Raw genomic sequence first — 21,913 nt, 5'->3', positions numbered from 1 at the left:
TCACTCCTCCTGCGTAAGGGCTTCTCCATAAGGACCCGTGGAATGAAAGTTTATTTGACCCCGAGCCAAAGGGCACTCGTCAACCCCGTTTTTATTGATTTTCTCTGCTGCAGAAATTATTGCAACATATTAGACCATAGATTTTTAAAAAATCTATTATTTAAATTTATTAAGTTTCCAATCACAAACCTCTAAGTATTCCTGGTAGCGGTAGGGGATTACTTGGTATTGCTCCATTGACTGGAATGTAACACAGTATCTACGTTTAAATGGTGAAGAGCCCAATTTACGGAGAAAGTCACAGCTCTAAAGGGCAGTGAGGTGTAGCATAACTTCTCCAGCAGATGAGACGGGGGAAATAAATACACACAGAGGCACACGTGGTCAACAATGTGAAATAATCCACCTCCCGTACTTGCCAGCTCTGTTTGCCCAAGGCTGGGTTATCCTCTTGCAGGGTGGGGAGGGGTGGATGGAAAAAAAAAAAGAGGGAGAGGGGGGGGGAGGAAGAGGGAGGGAGGGAGAGGGAGGGAGAGAGAGGGGAGGGAGGGAGGGAAGGAAAGGGAAGGGAAGGGAAGGGAAGGGAAGGGAAGGGAAGGGAAGGGAAGGGAAGGGAAAGAAAAAAGGAAAGGAAAGGAAAGGAAAGGAAAGGAAAGGAAAGGAAAGGAAAGGAAAGGAAAGGAAAGGAAAGGAAAAAAAGAAAAGACAAGACAAGCAATACAGCCCCTGTATAACTGAGTTTGAAACTGTTAACCCAGAAAAGCCCGGACTGCAGCCACCCAGCTGCGGGGTGGGGGCAGAAGGAGGACCTGGAACAGGAGGCGGGAGACAGCCCCGAACAAGGCTACTCCGGCAGACTGGGGGAGGGAGGCCATGGAGTATAGAGAGAAGGAGAGATGGATGATAATGTGAGCACAGAAATAACAAAATGTGTAAGTCCCAGTGTTCGAAGGATAGAGGGGAGGGGGCACAGGGAGGAGCAGCTAGTAAACAACAAGGATGCTCTGGTTTCCAGCTCGGGCACTGGGGTGCACGTGCTGTCTGCCACTCATGCAAATAAAGGCACGGGAGGGGGCTGCCACGGCAAAGAGGCACGAATCCACCGGGGACACGTCAAAGCCCAGCTGTCCGGGGCCTTCCAAGTGGCGTCCTCCAGCAGGCAAAGCCGGGCAGGTCTCAGGTAGGGGGGCCCTCCCCCCTCGGTCTCGGTCTCGATGCTTCTCAGGGCCGATGAGACCCTTGTTTTATGTTGATTACGTGTCAATTACTTGTTTGGACAGAAGCTCACAGGGGGGTCCGTGGACATCAGGCCAGCGGGCTGGGAGTCCCAGGAGAGGGGCATGAAGTGTCATCCACACTTCCCTGCCTGACATCAGGACAGCCTTCTGTGGATCCACCTGGGTGGTCCTCACGGGGCCCAGAGAAGCCAACACCATCAGCCCGGTGGCACTCCAAAGGAGCTAAGCCGGTAATATGTGACAAGGCACTAAAAAACGTCTCTACCTCTGGGCTTAGCGACACGGTTAAGAGATCCATCTTCCATGACCCCTCAGACAGGAAGCAGCGATGTCATCCAAGATACATATGTAACAATATTCATCGCACACCGTGTTTCCAAATTTACTGCTTTGCGGCCACGGGACATATAAATAAAACAGCAGCAGTAATAATAACAACAACCACCCAAGACAACAGGAGTCGATTCTTTCAGGAACCCCTCCGCACCGGTCTGTCTGCTTTTGGAGCCTACTTAATAAATCTGAGTTCAACAAGTGCTCGCTGGTGGGCCAGCACCACGCATGTGAGAAAGAAGGGGAAGGTGCTGCAGAAGATGTGAAACACCTTCACGGCACTTTCACACGCGGTCACATTTGCACACGCCGACTTCAGTGCCTGTCACGGCCCCGGGACGGGGCCCCAGGACCCCGAGAGCCCAGAGGAGGCCTCTGAGGATGGAACAAAGGCGGCTTCTGAAGGTGTGTGTTCCTGTCCTCCCCACCTGTCACCTCACTGCCCTCCAGTTCCCCCCCTAAGTGACAGGAGAGGAGGGGCACAGAGGGGTCCCTGCTGGGAACCGTGGCCTGGGGCCATCGCAGTCTCCTGAGGTCCTGTCACCCTGAGTGGCCTTCCCACTTCGTCACGGGGTCCCCCAAGTTCACGAGTACCAGGAGGGGCACCCACAGTGACTTATTAGAAACCCAGGGAGCTTTAAGTGATTGTTTTCCATATCAACATCCTTACTGGCTGGTCATACTAACTTCAGTGATGGCACTTACATAAAAAAGTAACACAGAGCCCTGGCTGGCATAGCTCAGTGGATTGAGCATGGGCTGCGAACCAAAGGGTCGCAGGTTCGATTCCCAGTCAGGGCACATGCCTGGGTTGCAGGCCATAACCCCCAGCAACCGCACATTAATGTTTCTCTCTCTCTCTTTCTCCCTCCCTTCCCTCTCTAAAAGTAAATAAAATAAAATCTTTAAAAATAAAAAATAAAAAATGTCCTTGCTATATAAAAAAAAAAAACTAACACAGGACACCAGCACACTGTGTGTCTACTAACTACATCAACCACCAATCGCACACCAAAAACACAAATTATCTGCACATAACTCCTCTGGGGAAAACAGGACAAGCCTCTGGAAACCAATTAGGAATCACGGCAAAGTTACGTGCTGACAGGACCGTCACACACTTACCACTCGAGGAAATGTTTAAACCCACAGCGACTTGTACGGAACAGGCTTCGACCCAGCAGGAAGTCCGCGGGCTTCGAGCTGCCACGCGCCGCAAGGGGAAAAGCCGGCCGGCTTTGAAGCAGAGCGTCTCCCCGCGCTTTGATCCAAACTCCAGGCAGGGACGCGTGTTCCGAGCGCTTCTCTCTCAAAGACCCTTAACCCGAGAGCTCGAGTGAGCCGGCAAATACGTGAAATTGAAAAAGCGCACAAAACACTCCAGGCAACAGCCCACGTCCATCACCGTGAAGTGAATAAACAGTACGCACGAGTTAGAATGCTTAGGGATGGCAACAATGACCAGATTAAGAAACGTAATCAATCTAATTTAAACCTATAGACTTGAACTCGGTGCAATCAATTCTTAAAAAACACAACCACGGGCCCTAATTGGGGTAGCTCAGTGGATTGAGCGCGGGCTGCAAACCAAGGCATCACAGGTTCGATTCCCAGTCAGGGCACATGCCTGGGTTGCAGGCCACGGCCCCCAGCAACCGCACATTGATGTTTCTCTCTCTCTCTCTTTCTCCCTCCCTCCCTTCCCTCTCTAAAAATAAATAAATAAAATCTTAAAAAAAAAAAACACAACCACGGCACAAAAGTACCTCCTACATTAACTATCTCCAGGGCCTATGTCCCCAAAACGGGAAATCTTTTCCTCCAAATTAGACACGTTATACCATGTTCCAGTTAAAACATTAACAGGAGCTTGTGAAGTAGGACAACGCACAGAACCCCGCCCCCCAGAGAGTAACTGCTGTCACTCCCATTTTTCTGAACTGTCTGTCTACGCCGTGGATGTTCTGATTTAACATGGTAGGACACACGTGTTGTTCCCACAGTGCGTGTGTGCAGCCAGAGCGTGCGTGTGTAACAACACGGAGCTCTAACTCACTTCCCTTCGCACCCCAGCTCAGGCTGGGACAGCGCACCAGCGCTGCTGCCCCCGCGCCCCCTCCGGCGTGCGTCTGCCCTTGGCCTCCCCTGTTCTGAAACCACACCCTGTTGAGAAGCACCCGGAGAAGCCACCCGCCCCATCCTCTACCACAGCGCATGTGACACTCCCCCCCACCCCCGCACTGCCCCACCACCGGCCAACACCCTCCGACCCCCGCACTCTGCGCCCCTAGTGCTTTTCATACAAATCCTGAGTAACAAGCTGTACGTCGTACTGAAATGAACCTGTTTGGCCAAAGGAAATGGCTTGGAGTTTCTCAGAGGGCCTCTGACCTACACAGACTGTGACCATCGTGCCCTGCCTGGCATGCGGCCCCGCCCCGGCCAGCCCGCTCCTTCCAGACAGCCCTGCAGAGGGCCTCTGGAGGTGCCCTGTACCCCCCACCCCGTCCTCCGGGAGCCCCCAACGTGGCAATTCTCGCACTGTAAGCGTCCACTGGCGTCTGCTGGCCCCGCACAACTGGACGTCCTCATGAGAAAACATGCCTTGGCTTGCCATCACTCCACTACATGAGGCCAGGCTCCCACAAAACCCTCAACAGTGGGCGGTGCGTGGGCAGAGGGGCCGGGGTATACCCACGGGGGAGGGGCCGGGGCAGGGAGAGGTGAGCGCGCCTGAACCGCAGGTGTCCACGATGCCGGGGGCACCTGCTCCAGCCACGGGGGCACGGATGTTAACTCCGAGGCACCTGGCCACTGCTCGGCCCTGGGGGCCGGGCTTGTCCACGGGAAGACTGGGGAAGGCCGTGTCTCCAGTTTAACGTCTTAAAACACAGGCCTCAGGCAACAGGGCTGACTCTGAGTCTCCCACGTCCCAGGCTTGGGCATGTAGCTCAAGGACGGGTGTTAGGTAGGTTGGAATCCCGGAGGACTCGCGTGCCATGGGGTGCCGCAGACACAGTGTCGGGAAGGGTCTCCCTTGAGGAGAGAAATCGTCCCGCTACTGAAAGCCACCTGCCTGGACAGGGTTCCCCACAGGGCACCGCTCTGCGGCCCCAGGAGCTGAGAGCGCGCAGTCAGCACCAACTCCATGCTCAGCAGGACTCCACCGGGGCCGCCCCCGCAGGCCAGACGCTGTGCCCCCTCCCAGCTCCGTCCCTGGGTCCCTTAACTGGCACCGGCTGGTGAGCTTTTCTGCAGAGCCCACGGAAGTGCTGCACCGGCCTTTTACCCAGGCTGGCTCGGAACCTGCGTGCTCAATTACTCGGGGCAGAAATACCCTCTTTCAGCATTCTGAGAGCTACGGACACCTACGCGGCCTGCTCCGGACTGTGTGAACACTGGCAAGGACGCTGCTCTGTGAGACCCAGGCATTATCATCTGTTTTCCCCCACTCTCATCAAAGCTGACACTGCAAAACAGTTATTTGATGTTTTATTTCATATGCTTTATTTCACATGCTCACACACAACAGAGTACTAACTGCGGACTAATCACCTACGAGCTCGCACACGGTGTGAAGGCGGGCAGTGCCCGTCCACCTGTCTGTCCACCGCCCACCAAGCCTGCAGAGGACAGTGGGCACACCAGGAGCTGCCCTTTTACAAGTTTCCACGAGCCAGGCCGTGTGTAGTGACAGCTCCCTGGAAGGTTCCCCACATTGTTCCCGGTTCCCTGAAAACGCACATGCTCCACTCCCTAAGCGCGGCTACGCTCCCGGCAGGCTGGCCGCCCACAGGTAAGGGACTCTCCAACGCTGAACCAAATGTGCAAACACACTATCTGAGCCCGAACCATCAGAAACAGGGAGGCCCTGGAGGGAGTCGGACCTGGAAGGAGGGACCGGCCTCTGCAAACCTGCTGACGTTGGGGTTTCTAGCCTGAGCAGCGGAGCTGAAGACAAACCCCGGTGCGGACGCGTGGGAGCGGAGTGCTGGAAGAGACGGAGTCAGAGCTGGGGAGACCAAGGTTCGGGGGTCAAATCGGATCTGCCGCAGTCTCTGGCTGACCCCCAAACCATGCAGCCAAAAGTAAACTCGAAGGTCACACTAAGAAAAGAACTGAACTGAGACCGCTTCTACCCAAGAGACCCACCCGGGGTCTGCTCCCCAGAGTACCGACACCCCTCACAGGAGGAGGGCGCAGCCTGGAGTGTCCACAGCGTGAGGCTCCCGGGGCCCGGAACCCAGCCCGGATGAAGTGCTCGCCGCGCGAAGGGCTGGGCCGTGTGACTCACTGTCTGGACAAAAGAGTATCCATGCAGGTCAAATCGAAGGTGAGGAAGATTTCAGAATTAGACAGAGACTGAAAGCATCTATGTTAGCCGTGCTCAATGGCATAAAATAACACCCGCCATGAATTAAAAAATCAGGAAATCCTAGCAAAGAAAAAGTATTTTTTAAATAGACATACTTATACATGAATCAAATATAAATTCTGAAAAACAGACTGTTAAAATACTTGACATAAAAATGTTGTAGGATGGGCTGAAGAGAAAATAACGGTAAGAAAGAACAATGACATGGAGACACGGCGGAACCAATCACCCAGTCTGAAGAACAAAGGGGAAGAGGAAACTAGTCACAGGAGTGACTGTAGCCGCCAAAACCGTTTTGAGAATATCAAGAGGTCAAACATACGAGGTCTGTCCGCAACAAGTCCAGCCATTGTTAATCTAAGAAGATGATGAGAACGGTTTGCATGACATGGATGTAGCCTGGCAGCCCAGGACAGTGGCCTGGAACGCACATGTGTGAACAATGACGACCTCACTGTACTAGTCAGTGAGGGTGGTAGATGCTGCTGAGTGAGCATGTGGACTGTGTGGCCGTCACATTCAAAATGACTGAGCAAGTAGAGCAATGAATCTGCATCAAACTCTGTGTTATGCTTGAACATTCCTCCATAGAAACTATTCAGATGATTCAGAAGGCCGCAGCTATGGGCAGCTGGTAATTGGCAGCTTCATCACAACAATGCACCTCCTCACATATCATGTCTTATGCGGAGTTTTTTTTTGTGAAATATCAAATCACCCGAGTGACTTAGGCCCCCTACAGCCCAGATTTGGCACCCTGCGACTTTTCCCAAAACTAAAATCACCTTTGAAAGGAAGAGCTTTCAGACTACTGATGAGAGTCAAGAAAATATGATGGGGCAGCTGATGGAGACCAGAAGAACTGTGTGAGGTCCCACAGTGCCTAACAGGAAGGGGACTGAGGCGTCATTGTCCTGTGTATGGTGTTTCTTGTATCTTGTACCTTCTTCAATACATGTCTCCATTTTTCATACTACATGGCTGGATACCCTCTGGACAGACCTTGTACGAATAACTGAAGTCTCAAAGGTGGAGAGAAAAGGCTCAAAAGAAGTATCTGAAGAAAAAATAGTTAAAGTTTTATAATGACATGGACAAATCCCTTGAAAAATACACCAACAAATTCCCAAAGATGAAAGAGGAAATCCAACCAGTGACACGTCGATTGAAGACACCGGACTCGTCATCGAACCGCAGGCCCAGGGAGCTTCCCTGGCGACTTCCACCAAATACTGAGGAAGACACGGCACCAAACTGCCACGCATGCTCTGAGGAAAAGGTAAATACTCTCCCCTTACTTTCTGAAACCACATATAACACTAACGGCCAAACCTGACGAAGACCCTATACGGAAAAAAATGACAGGCCAGCGGCGCCTATGGACACAGGCGTATCTGAACCCAACAACATAAAGAAGGGCAATATGTCATACCTGGTAAGGATTCACCCAGGAGTGAAACGTAGGTTTAATTTAGACACATCAAAAACACTCACCATGTTAACAGTACAAAGGAGCAGCATCCTGTGTTCATTTCAACAGATGCAGAAGGGCACCCAGTGAAACTCACTACCCGGTCAGGGTCGAACCTCTGAGCAAAACCAAGCTAGAAGAGACCTTCCTCTACCTAATAAAGGGCATCTTCCAACACAACACAACACAACACAACAAACACACCTACAGCTGTACAGCTGTTACATTCTCAATGGCAAAACATCGAATGCCCCCACATTAACTGGGAACGAGGGAAGGATGACTCATCTCTCCCACCTGTATTCAAACATTATTCTAGAGACACTAACCAGTACAATAAAGCAAACTAAATAACTATAGAGCACACACATTGGGAAAGAAGTAAACTGTTTATATGGATGATGTAATTATGTCCAGAGCATGTCCTAAAGAACTGTAAGACAACTGACTAGAACTAACGAGTGAATTTATTAGCAAGGTACCAGAATACAAGGTCAGTACAGGAAATTTTGTATCAGTAGCAAAATACTGGGAAAGAATTTTAAATATTCATCTTACAAATGCCAAACACATAAAATATTTAGGAATAAGTTTAACAAAAGACAAATAAGACCTTTATCCTGAAAAGTATAAAATGTTGCTGATAGGAACTAAAAATCTAAATACACACCATATGGAATGCATATGGGAAGACATACCATAGTCAAGGAAGGAAAGACCCGGTATTGTTAAGAAGTCAAATTTCCCCGACTTGAATAATAGATACAGTCAACTGCGATCATCATCCCTGTAGAGTGTTTTGGCGAAATTAATGAAATAATTATTTCATTTACATGGAATGGCAAAGGACTGCAATCCACGAAATCCGGAGAAGGAAGGGCGCACTGGGAAGGACCACATGCCTAGCCCGATGCCTCCCCATAACAGGCTACTGAAGACGGCAGGGCAGCAGCGTGGGCACCACAGTCAGAGCGTGGACACCAGAGAGGAAGCGCATGCACGGTCCCTCCCTTCAGCAGTCACCTGGCTCTCATCGAAGGCACACAGTCAGGGGAGGACACGTCTTTCAACAAGCGGCCCTGGGAACCTGAACATCAGGACGAAGGAAGAATGAACTCTGACCCTCTATCTCACACCACACACAAACATTAATTTCAGGTGCATTGCAGACCTAAAAGTAGGAGCTATGGTGATAAAGCTTTCAGAGGAAACACTGGAGACTCTACATTTAATAAAGAACTTGGAAATTCCCTGGACTTCGGCAAAGATTTCTCAACTGGTAAAAGGTAATAATCGTTAAGTGAAAAATTGGATACATCAGACATCCTCAAAGTTAAAAACTTCTGCTTATCACGAGACTCCATTAAGAAAATAGTAGGCCAGCCACGGAATGATCCAAACAGGCACAAAACATATACCTAACAAAATGGGCCCAGGACATATAAAAAAGCTCCTAGAGTTGAATGATGGAAAGACATAACATGCCATGTAGAAGCAGAAAAAAAAAATCTCAAAGACACTTCACAATAGTAGATAAATGAACAGCCAATAGATACAGTTAATAAAAAAACAAAAAACACAGCCCTGCTGGCTGGTGTGGCTCAGTGGATTGAGCGCAGGCCCGTGAACCAAAGGGTCACTGGTTCGATTCCCAGTCAGGGCACATGCCTGGGCTGCAGGCCAGGTCCCCAGTACGGGGTGCTAGAGAGGCAACCACATACTGATGTTTCTCTTCCTCTCTTTCTCCTTCCCTTCCCATCTAAAAATAAATAAATAAAATCTTTTTAAAACCCCACAAAATCATTAATCATCAGGAAAATGCAAATTAACACAAGGAAATACCACTATACAATACATTAGCAGAATGGCTAAAATTAGAAATTGAAAACGGTAACATCAAACGTTGATGAAGACATGGAGCAACCACAACTCACATGCACTGTCCCCAGAAATGTCACAAGGTATCGACCCCCACGGGGGAAGAGTCTGACAATTTCTTGTAAAACTACATGCACGGCAATTTAATTCCTATTACTTACTCATAAGTAATGAAAACATGTGGTCACAAAATGATCCGTAATGAAAATGTCCACAGCAATGTAGTTTATAATAATCCCACACCGAAACTGTCCAGACAAATGGATAAACGGTGGTATATTCAGGTAATGGATTGTTAGTCAGCAATCTGAAAAAATGAACTCCTTAGCAGTACAACTGAGTGCGTGAATCACGTGCATGGACTCTCAAAAGAAAGAAAAAGGAAAAACAAGGTGAAAAGACTATCAATTCAGGCCAAATCTAAGATGGCCAAGAATTTAGAATTAAGACACTTTAAAGCATCTATTGTAATTGTGCTCAACAGCATGAAATCACACTTGCAATACGTGAAAAACAGAACTTCTTTTAGAATAATTACAATACAATTTGGAGCATTTGTGTGCTGAGCCCTGTGCTAAGCACTTAACATAGACAGTCTCACTGAATTCCTAATCCGACCTCATCTTACAGAGAGAGACACACAAACGTAGAAAGAAGTTAAATAAATTGTCCAAAGTCACAATGCCAGGATGCTTCATAAGCCTGATTTTTGGGGCCCCAGACCTCCCACTGAGGACGAACAGTAAGGACAGAATCACGAAATACATTCTGAATTAACTTGAAAGTCGGTGCATGCTGGGGCGGCGAGCTCCACGAAGGGCAAACACCTCCAGAAAGTACGAACGCAACGTGAACGCGATGTGAACGCGACAGCTGCTCCCCGGGCCTCCGCGCAGCGCAGCACGGTGCGGCGGGCCTCTCTGGCTTACCTTGGGGAACTGTTTTACAGGAATTAACACTTTCTGTCCCAGCTTCATGTTCTTATTAATCACCACATCAATGTACTTCTCTTCGTCCTTGCCTTCTCCTTTTTGAAACTTTTCTATTTCTGTGGAGGAAAAAAGATAACCATGAAGTGGACGTACGACTGGGACCTCCTGAGGCTGGGGCTCTCGTGAGCCCTATGGTGGCACGGCCTCAAAGGTGTTGACGGTCCGATCGCTACAGTTGCTTTCCGTAAGGACACACTTCGTCCCGCTTTGTCCGCAGTCCTTCACCGGTACGGTGGGAAACGTGCAGACACCAGGGCTCTCCCAAGCCCAGCCTCCACTGCCCGTGCTAATGGGAGCTGACACACAAAACCAAACATCAGAGTGAGCTCCCGGGGGCTTTCTGGAATCCTCGAGAAAAGCGGATCAAACAGCAGGGAAGAGCCGGAGAGCATTCGCGCTCCAGGGCCACAGAGCGCCAGCACCCCTACTCGTCATCCCGCAGGGCTCTCCAGGGCTCACCCCACCAAGAATTGATTCTTTCTTGCCCTCCCCCAACTAACCTTCCCTCCTCGCAAGTGACAAGACCCACTGCGGGAGCAGGTCTTTGCTCACCAGTGCACCACAACCCAGACCGCGTTCCAGCCAGCTGCCCTGCACGGCAGTGGGGACAGCAGACCACGGGGACCCGGGCCCCCACAGGTTCGCCAGTCCCCACAGGAATACTGGGGAATTCTCCAGCCGTAAGGAAGGTTCTGAAATGCTCACTGACACGGCTTGCACAGCGTGTGTCAGCTTCTGCCGCCGTCACCCGAAAGGGACAGGCAGGGAGGCGGACCCCGGGGTCAGAGAAAAAGAGGCTGGGAGGTTGGGCACTCCCAGGCAGACCATGGGAGACTGGGAAGGACTCAGGATTATTCTTACTGCCACTCAACACGTCTGTCTGATGAGGCTCTGGCACACCCACAGGCCGAAGAAAACGGTGCATCAGGTTAATTCGAGGTAAGGAGGACTTTCCTCGGTAACTACTGGGAGTAGGGATGAGAGTAACTATCAAAATTTGAAAAAAAAAAGAAAAATCTAATTTTTAGTTAAATCTGCCGAAGGGTTAAACCCCATTTCTCACTTCTAATTGCGAACGTCGTTAAGCACACAGCGCAAGACCGGCTATCTTACACAATTATCAGGCTCCGGAGGTTACCAATTAGAACCCTGCAAGGATCTGAATTAAAAAAAGTTTTGCGATTAGGTGAAGTAATGATCCAAGAGAGAGATTAGTTCTGTCCGGACCGCACTCATTATAAAACCCATTTCCTCTATGTGAAGATCCGACATCTCTCTCATTTATCCTGCCGGCGCGATCACGCTCCCCGAGAGAAATGTGACCGCGCTCACGATGCTCAGTAACCGCCACGGTGCATGAGTGCTCCGCACCCTCGGGGCCGCCGGTGCAGACGCCCCACTCACTGGTCAGAGGTACGGGGGCACAGGCCCCGCGGCAGCGGCAGCAAACCACTTGGCGTGGACTCAAAGCAGGACACACTCGTGCTCTTGATAGGGGACTCACAACTTGGAAAATTTTAGCTTAAGGTGAATAGCCATACATCTAGCAAGTAATGTGTATGTTAAGCTCTTTGTGTCAGAAACTACAGATGAGGCCCATCTGGCGCCTGAGAAGCAGCAGCTGACCTTCTGGGGTGCTGGCTGGAGATTACCGCCTGGAGACATCCGTACCAGGCGACTACCCCTCCCCCTTGGAATCTCAAGGCTTTCGCCGACCTGTTTGTCCTCCCCCAACCCCCTTATAAAAGTCTGGCCGGGAAAGAAAGGGGAAGATGGTTTGTTAGGGTATGAACCCGCCATCTCCTCGGATCGCCGGCCATCTGAATAAAGCGCCCATAAAAGATTCAATCGCTGCCATTGCTTACTGGATTTGGTAGTGACAGGCAGCCCGAACGCCGGTGTCTGGTGTCTTTTCCGGTTACACTATGGCCACGTTTCATGTTTAGGTCAGTTCCACAACCACAGTCATCCCCAATTTCTGTAGCGAAGAGTCAGAGTAACTGGAGGGGAATGATCCTGAAGACGTGGAATCGTATTGGTCATCTGACGATGACCCACAGGGTCGCCGTTATAAAGAGGAATTCAGAAAATACGTAGCATGACCCGGGGTTGCAAAGATGATCCCGAAGAACACTGCTCCTCCAACACTGTGTACCGGGCCCGCCGACCGACACGACCCACGGGACACGCAGGGAGAGAGGCTCAGCCAAGCCAGCACCGCTCAACAATCTCGGGAAACGGAGCAAAGCGCCTGACAACACCCCAGTCCCCCCTCCCTCGGCAGTCGACCCTGCCCGAAAACTGCCCAACGGGCACAAAACACTCTTGAAGAGCACACATGGTCACGACCAGACATGCATTGCGTCACTGAGATCTAGTCCCCCCAGGAAACGAAGACACTGATGGGAAACGATTCACCTACGCTTCTGGGGCCACAGCCTCTGGGGACAGGAAACACCCCCAGGCGGAGGCAAGCCACTCCCGAAAGTGAGGACGGCCTCCCGCGTCCCACTCCGGGCCGGCCAGAGCCAGCCCCAGGCGGCCTGCACAGGCGGCTTGTCCTCACGCGTCAGACACGCCCTCTTCCCAGCGCAGCGGCCCACCCTCGGGGGCTCTGCTTCGAGGGACCCGTCGGCTTAGGCACACGCCCTCTGGGTCCAAACCAGAGTCACCCAGGGAGCTCACAGGAAAGGAGCCGCACTGAGGCTGGTGGACAGCACTGGCTCACTCTCTGCCCTTCGACCACAGAGTATTGGGTTCACCATCGTGCACCCTCATGGGTCCCCCCTGTCGCACCTACCGACAGCTGATGGATCTATCTGTGTTCGGGCCGAGTACCCAGACTCCCCGTTACCTTGCAGAACCGTACCACCCAGGCAAGCGAGACAAAAGAAGAGGATAAACCCTCGGACTACAACGTCCACCGCAGCCATTGGCCGGTGTCTGACTGTCTTCAGTTCTCCCCTCCACCCCGGGAGGTGGGGGCAGTGGTCGATGGGTTCTAGGGAGGAGGAGCCAGCGAAGGCGAGGACACGGAGGCTCGCACGGTGGCCCAGAATCCAGATGCGCCCCCTTGGACCAGCTTCAGACACCTGCCCATTCTCACGGCAACAGCGGCTGCCGGCCCCGCGAAGAGCCACAGCACAAACAGAGACAGCGCACGCCCGAAGGACGGCTATTCCCTGAGACGGCGCGGGCGGACGGCTGGGGAACGCTGCCTGAAAAGGTTCCAAAAGGGAGGCAATGGCGGGGGGAAGCTGAAAAGCACTAAGAAGCCCCCCCAAAACAGCTGCCAGTGCTGCTGCTAAAGGATAGATAATTCAGGAGAAAAGGAAACTCCTGCACAGATGCTGTCACGTGTCACATCAGAGAGAGCTCCGCCCTGGCTGGCAAGAACTACGAGGTGGGGGCTGTGGGGAAAGGGGCCGCCGCGCACATCGCAGCGACGATGGGGCCGGGGGACCGGCTCCCGTAAGGACAGCTGCATCCATCTGGGAGCCCCATCCGGCACCCCCTCTGGCAGCGCGGGAGAATGAGGGACCTGTCCCTCCTGTTTTGCTCCCAGCGCTGGCAGCGTGCCAACACGGAGCCCCCAAATTCTGGCAGTGACCGGGATGCCTCCACGCTCCCAGAACCACACGCACGCCCCTCCTCCGCAGGCCAGGACCCTGTCCCCAGAGAGCAGAGTGCCTGGGGTGACCTCACTGACCAGGCCTGGGTCCCAGTTCCCCAGAGCACCGCCCCCCAGACCCTGTTCTTGTTCCTCCAGCTCTGAGGGTGCCAGCTTGAGGGGGTGCACATCACTATTTCTGTGACTTCAGCATTCCCCCAAAATCTTATTCAGTCATCCAGCACCTGTTCAACAAATTCTTCCACTTTAAACCCTCTGTTAAAAGACCTGGGCGATTTCTGTTTACCTGGCCAGCACCTGAGGGATGCCCAACCTTGACAAACTCTCAGAGGTAGCACAGAGGACCTGGGAGTCCCCAGGTCACACGTCTTAAGGACACTGTGCCAGGTGCCATGCTGGGCCTCAGGAAGGCCTTCCAGAGTCCCGACCAGGAACAGGGCGGGAGGACACAGGTACAACCCATCCCTGACTCTTGGGGTTGAGAGTCACTGGTCTAATGGCTTCAAGCCACTTCTCTCTTTTTTTTTAATTTCAGAGAGAGGGAAGGGAGGAGAAAGAAAGGAAGAGAAACATCGATCCACAGCCTTGCACACACACCCCAGCTGGGGACACACCCCATACCCCACAGGCAGGCCGTGACCGGGAACTGAACTGGCAACCGCTTGGTTTGCAGGATGATGCCCAACCCCCTGAGCCACACCAGCCGGGACCAAGCCACCTCTAATTTGCTTCTAGTTCAGTGTTGCTTGGAAACCTAAGCAATTACACTTGGTTAGCGCAGTGACTCAGTAATGGTGACAGGGCCCTCAAGAAGATGCCGGACAAGCTCTCTTGGGGAGGCGGCCCACTTCCCATCACACCTTCAGCTGCCAAGAGCTCAGTCTGCCCTGCGGAGACCCACAGCGTCCTGGAGAGCTGGGTGGGGGGTGGGGCTGGACGGAGGCCCTGAGGGGCCGGGATGCTTGTGGACGGCCCACGGCACCCTGGGTACCCAGCCAACCAATCACCCTCAGGGTCTGGAGGAAGCGCATCTCTGTGACAGCATCAGCAGAGACGCTCTCCGTGCAGCGGGACCACGATGCCTCTGCCGGCGGCTGCGCTGCCCGTGCGCCGCCGTTCTGACATCCGTCCAGGGAGACAATCCAGTCCGGGAACGGGCGGGGGCAGGTGAGCTGTGCCTGGAGGAGCGCGCCTCTCAGCATGCTAATCCGAGCGGCACGGAGTAAACGTCTAGGAACATATAACCGCTCCACACACACTGTTCGGGGGGAAAGTGTTTATCATCTCCCGAACAGTTGCTATTCCGAGAACTAATTAAGTTTACAAACTCCGCTGCGCGCGCACCAGGCGGCGGCGGAGGCACACGTCACATTGTTAATTACGCCTCCGACAAGGAGAGGGGGTTCCAGGTACCACGTGCAGAGGCGACGACCGGGCGCGTCCTTTAAGGTCCCCGAGCTCGAGCTCGGGGACAAACGAAGGCAACCCAGGGAGCACAAAGGGAAGGGACAATGAAACTGCTGAGAGGAGAATCCGGAAAGAGCCTTAAGTGAATGCGTAACCGGTTATCCGGCCCCTGTTTTTGCTGACGGCACTCCCCGACCCGCAAATTCACCCACCGCCTGCAGGAGGCGCTGCTGCCTGCCTCTCCGACACCTGCGGTAAGAGAGCATCCATTAAGGATACTACGGAAAGAACTTAGTTTAATGAGATCGGAAGGAAAGAAGCTAGTAAGAACACGGGTTCGAGTTACAGATCGGCGCTGCTTACTTATCGTACAACACAGGGGGGAAAAGCAAGGCAGAGGGCGCTCGGTCCCCTGAGGGTCAGTGAGGCACACGGACACCCGAGCAGGAATGACACGCTTCAGTGCCCCCCGGGACACCGCGCAGAACACGTCCCAACCTGCGGCACCCTCCGGTGACCGCACGTGCATGAGGGCAGAGGCCCACGCGAAGGGACGGTTCCTAAAAGCTGAGCGAACACTTTCAGTATTAGCATAATGAGAAGTAAAGACCAAGGTCACGGCAGAGCCGCCGTAACTCCTGATGCTCATGTGGGCCCATCGGCGGTGGCGGTGCCACCGCGGGAAGGAGCCGGTGGGGGAGACCCGGAGAGCCCTGCACACCAGGGTGCCCTAAGTGAGCCCTTGCTGATGGCCTTCTGCTTATCCTCTCTGAGACTCCGTTTCGTTACCTGTAAGGTGGGATCACCTACTACCTCCCTTAGTGAAGGTGGAGCCACCTAAGGCCTTGTAGTCGACACCACTCCCAACCGGGAGGAGCACCTTCAACGCCAGGGGGGCCGCGGCAAGGGCCCCGAGGCAGGTCCCGTCGGAAGCTGCCGCCCACACAGCCCAGGCAGTGGCAGGACCCTCGGTCACCACGGGCACCTTCCCCAGTGCAGCGGCACGGGGGCTGCCAGGCCAGGCCTGCCCTCTGCCCTGGGGGGCCCGGCCAGCGACCCGGGCGCAGTGCTGCGGTGGACACACGTCCGACCCCCCCCAGAGGGCAGCGATGGTGGTCCACTCAGGGCGGGCGGGCTTCCTGCACAGCTCGCAGACCCGGGCACGTGCTGGGTGTCCGCAGATCGCGCTGCTCCCAGGGTGACGGGAGGGAGAAACACCGTGCAAGTAGGGGAGTGTCATATGAGAGCGCGAACGCATGTCTCCGTGACACGGTCCCATGTCACTCCTGTCCTGGGAGAACGCCCCACGGCTATACCACGTGCATAGGGTTGCCAGCACCGCCGTCAAACCCAGCCACCAGGTCCAGTCCGCAGAACTCTCTGTGATGACGGACTCAGACACCAGTGGGGCCCAGACAGTCGCCCCCCGCCCCATGTGGCTGCCCAGCACGCGGAACACGGCTGCTGTGTGTGACCGGAGAACTGAGTTTTTAGTTTTATTTCGTTTTAATTGATTAAACTGAAAACCTTCTGGTGGCTAGACGCTACGCCCGCACAGATCGAGAACGTAGCCAAGAACTGGAAGTGAAGAGGCAGGTGACCAGCAGGCAGAGGCGCCAACACGGCTAAACATTTATCTTCTCACGCAGCGGCCACTGGCCGAGCACCTGCGGCATCCCCTCGCGGCCCGCCTGCAGACGAACACCCGACGGCCCTGAGCAGGGGCCAGACGGGGCAGAGGAGCACCCGTGGGCTGGGGCCAGGTGGCCTGCGCTGGCTCAGAGGTGGGTCTACCGCTGGGTGATCCAGGACACACACCTCAGGCACGGACGCCCGCGGCTGCGCACAGTGCGAAGCATGAGCTTCAAGCTCCTTAAGCAAAGCACGGAGGACTGTGGCATTTAAAGGAGGCAGTGAAGACTTCCAGGTCCAAGCTCAAGGGGAACTTCAGGTAAGTGCACCTGAGCTGAGGCGGAACGAAGGGGTGTGGCTATGAGAAGGGCCCTGTGTGTGTGTGTGTGTGTGTGTGAGTGTGTGTGTGTGTGTGTGTGTGTGAGTGTGTGCGCGCGCACACGCGTGTAACAGCAGGAACGAAGCTCTGTGGACGACAGACCCCTGGTAAGTTCTGCCAGGAACACGGGCAATTGAGAGGAAAAGCACACGGAGCCGCCTGAAAAGGCAAGGAGTGCTTTTGCCTACAAGACACTGAAACGCTTCTGCATCTGTAACACTAATGTGTAGATTGGTCAAGAAAACTTAATCCTAACAGCAAACTTCCGCCAACCTCACTTTGCCCAAGGTCACGCAACCAGGAAGCTGCACAGTCAGGAAAGGGCTGGCGGGAACACACAGGGGTCACAGGAGCACGTGACCCCAGAGGCTGGACACCCCAGAGGCTGGACACCTCAGAGGTAAGCATTACTGGGGACAGCGATGCGGAGGGCTCCGGCCGCAGCCTCCGGGACAGGAGGCACGAAGCCTGGGAAACAGGGTGGAGGGCGGCCCAGAGCTCGGAAAGGCAAAGACGGGAACAGGCCGAGGGATGGGGTGGTCCCGGCACACGTTCAGAGTGCCCCCCCACCCCGGTCCCGCACAGGCCGATGCTGCTGCCGGTCCGGCACCGCAGGGGTGCAGTGGGGAGTGCCCCACGGGCCCTGGCCTCTTGGGGCTCACAGTCTAGCAACGGAGACAGACCGCCAAGGACTGGAGGAAGGGGTGGACAGAATTACCAAAGGGAGAGAGAAGCCTTCTAAGTATGTTACTAGCTGCGATGCGATAATGACTTTAGACCATTAATTATCATCGCAACAGCTGCATCCATTCCCTGGCCCGGCCGCCGCCATCCACGGGTCCCCCGCTGGGCTTCCCACGTGGTCCTCAGTCGTCAGAACAACGGAGCACACACACACGGTCGCTAAGTAACGCATCTCGGGCACGGCTGAGAATCAGCATTGCGGGGGTTTTAACTCAGGACTCACTGGGCCAAACCACTCATCAACGTCCACTCGGAAAACGTTTGTTTAAGCACCGGCTGTGAAGGGGATCAAGCCTACAGCAACGACCTTGACCCCTCGTCTTGCCACGTGTGTGACCCTGACCTGCGGGACTCAGCCCACGGCAGTCAGGGCCTCCGTGGGGCCCGAGGTAGCAGCCTGCACCCCACTCAGCTAGGAGGTCACTGTGCCCAACGGGGGACGCCCCCCACGCTTCCTTGTCTCGCTCCCCCATCAGCCTCCTCTACGCCGACCACGGCACAAGTTTGGACAAGGAGGCCTGGCGGGGGAACCTGACACCTGCTGCCCTTCACTCTCCCAATCTCTGGGATCAGGGGCGTCAGACTCATCCTCACGGGGGCCCACATTGGCCTCGCAGTTGGTTGCCTTCAAAGGGCCGAATGTAATTTTAGGACTGTAGAAAGGCAACTACCTTATTTTTCGGACCATAACACGCACATAGGTTTTAGAGGAAAATAGCAAAAAAAGTTTTGAAGCAAAAAACACGGTAAGATATTTAATCACATAAATAACCTAACATTTGACTAATGTAAATGTAAACAGAACTCAACAACAGCATGAACCACCATTAGTCCTCCCAAATGTGCCGGGGTAGGGGGCAAAAGTGCGCCTTATAGTCCGAAAACTACGGTACTCCTTGACTAGGGGCACCGGGCAGAAACAAGGGGCCGGGCAGGGTAAGACAAGGCGGAGGACCGGATGCGGCCCATGGGCCTTGTGTGTGCCGCCTGTGCCCGAGATGCCGGACCCTAACAGTAAGTTGTCCAGACGAGGCACAAGGCAACCCTATTCTGAGAGTTTCCCTATGGGGCCAAACCTGGAGTGGGTCTCCCCACGCCCACCTCCACCGGCTGCGGAGTGACTCACCGTCAGGAGGGTACTGTCCCAGCTCAGTCACTGAGAGGCACGTGGCCCCGCCCACAAGCCCTCCTGTGCACCTAATAAAGCTGATGAGTTGGCCACGTGGCAGTAACAGTGAAGAGATCTAAAAACTTCACTCCCCGCTTCGTTCAGTTTTTCAGATCAACATGGTACTCATCCCCCCTTAGCAATATCATGATCAGTATTAGCAAGTTACATAAATGTACGACTTCATGGGAAACTGTGTATTTTCACAGACATGTATCTACAGGTTACACACAAATACACGTATGCATCTTTCTGTGGGACAAGGTCCAGCGATGCCGGAACACACCTTCAAGCCCCACATTAAAGCATTAAGGAGACCCTCCTGACGACATTGAGGGTTTTGTCCGGGTCCCACCGTACGTACGACCAGCTCGGACATGCACGCCAATTCTCCTGTCTCTCTCTTTCTCCCCCTGACAGGAGCCACGCACCCAGAGCCCCTCCCCGCTCCAGAACCCACCACCGAGCTCACTGGGGTTCCACAACATCACGTGTACTGCCGTCCTCCTTCCTGGTCCCCTCCGACCCCACGGAAGCTCTAGATCTGACCTCGAGTGCGCCCAGGCACCCCCACTGCACCACAAATGGACTCCTCGGCACCTGGGCCACACCCGGTTGGGTCACGATGGGCAGCACTGTCCTCCCGTCTTCTTCACGCCCGCGTGCACCTGGACAGCAGAGTGTCATCTTGATCCCCTCCCCCACTGCCCAGCTCCAGCACAGGACCTAATGCAACAGGCATTTAATAAACTCCCTTAAGCCACAGACATCGGACGCCCACCGTGTGCTGGGGGCTCGGGAATGTGTAGCAGACACAGCACGTGCCCCCTCGAACCTGAAGTGTCAGCGTTAAACCTACTCCTGCCACCAACAGACGATGTAAAGGGATCAATATACAGAACCATTGCACATAAATAGTTAAGCGACTGAAAACGTTGAGAAAAATTAAAGAGACACATAGAAAAAAGAACATAGGAGAAAAAATATTACACAGCTCTAACGGTTGAATACACCAGACAGAAGAGAAAAACCCTGTTATCCACGGGGATCAGCTCCAACCGTCCTCTCCCGGGAAAACCGAGAAGAACCCCGTCGCTCCTCCGTCACCAGAGATGCTCTGGAAACCAGACGTGTGTGCGGGGGCCCCACGCCCCATCAGCTCGGGCAACGGTGTTTCTGGGAATCAACGTCTGTCACAACCAAGCACGCCCACGCACCCATATAATGAATACACCCCACGTAAGAACGGGTTTGGCTACATAAATCAACATTCTTGTTATTATTCAAATTATGTTCGCATACTGAAAACGTGTGGGAGACACAACACAAGAGAAACAAACCTAAATAAGTAGAGGTTACACATAAACAACTATTACTTTCCCATGGAACGGAGCGAGTCATTCGAGGGCACTGTGGAGACCGGGGTTTGAACGTGCTCCCAACACCCCATCACCCCAGGCAAGCATTTCACCTCCTTTAGGAAACCGAGACAGCATCCACCCTGCCCACCGCAAAGCTCTCCTTTCAGGGAGGAACCTAAATGTCCCCACCCTCCCCGTCACCCCTACACCGGAGCTCAGATAAGGATGGAGGGCCAAAGGGACTTCCTGTAGACAAAACGAGGCCACCACCCATTTAATGCCCACTCGCCCGGAAAGTCCACTGTTTTCTGCGTGCCAAGCCCCGCAGCGACTGTTCGGTATTGGCAGTGAGGAACGGGAAGAGCCTGCCCTCACTGAGCTTCTGCTCTGCGGAGGGACGGCGCCCGCAGAGAGAACAATAAAGGCGTGTAACTCACGGGGCTGGGCAAGAACCTGGGCTCACTGACCACTGTCGCACTGACCTCTCCTTTCATCTGCTCCTCAAACCACGTGATCCACACACTGGCAACAGGCCTGGAGGTGCCTCTGGACAGAGCCCAACACCTTGGAAAGCTGTGTGGGGACTAAAGTGAAGTACACGGGCCAGACTGCTCAGGGGGTCACTCCCGCCCCTCCAGGCCCGGGGTCCAGGACAGCTCGACTGCTCAGCACAGGTCAGGGACAAAGACACCCGGCAGGACTCAGGGCCAAGGCCACTGGTAGTAGCAAAAGGACCCTTGCCTGGTGTGTCTTTGTAATCTACATATTCTGAGGGTCTAAGGAATGAGGAAAAAAAAAGAAACCAGAAATGCCAATCAATCCTGCAGCCCTCAAGGTGCTAGTAGGAATCTCAAGTGAAGGAACATGAAAAGCTTTGGTAAAAGCACCGAAAGTGATTTGCAAATGCCATCATCATCACCATCACCACCATCATCACCATCATCATCACCATCACCACCGTCACCATCGTCACCACCACCACCACCACCACCACCATCATCACCACCACCATCACCACCATCATCATCATCACCATCACCACTATCATCACCATCAACATCACCATCAATATCTTAAACACCATCACCACCATCACCATCACCATCAGTAGTACCACCACCACCACCACCACCATCATCATCATCACCATCAATATCTTAACCATCATCACCATCACCACCACCAGGTTCACCATGAATATTTAGTTGAATTTGTGCTTGACTTGATCATTGAGGGATAGCTGATATTCCAGAAACTAGTTTCACCCCAAAAGATGAACTCCCACGTGAAGACCTAAATTAATT

The 21,913-nt window shown here is 53.6% G+C and overlaps 1 protein-coding gene across 3 annotated transcripts in view; it reads right to left on the bottom strand.

The window, feature by feature from the left end:
- Window positions 1-21,913, bottom strand: part of KHDRBS3 (KH RNA binding domain containing, signal transduction associated 3) — an 83,712-nt gene that overhangs the window by 43,755 nt on the left and 18,044 nt on the right. For all 3 annotated transcript variants that reach the window (XM_036031448.1, XM_028533955.2, XM_036031447.1), the window contains exon 2: window positions 10,225-10,343. In XM_036031448.1, coding sequence (XP_035887341.1) covers window positions 10,225-10,343 — 119 coding nt within the window. The remainder of the gene's footprint in view (window positions 1-10,224; window positions 10,344-21,913) is intronic.

The sequence above is a fragment of the Phyllostomus discolor genome, chromosome 7 (genome assembly GCF_004126475.2).
Source record: "Phyllostomus discolor isolate MPI-MPIP mPhyDis1 chromosome 7, mPhyDis1.pri.v3, whole genome shotgun sequence".
Classification (NCBI taxonomy): Eukaryota; Metazoa; Chordata; class Mammalia; order Chiroptera; family Phyllostomidae; genus Phyllostomus; species Phyllostomus discolor.
The sequence above is the reverse complement of the archived record's forward strand: the minus strand, read 5'-3'. Positions and strand labels throughout refer to the sequence as shown.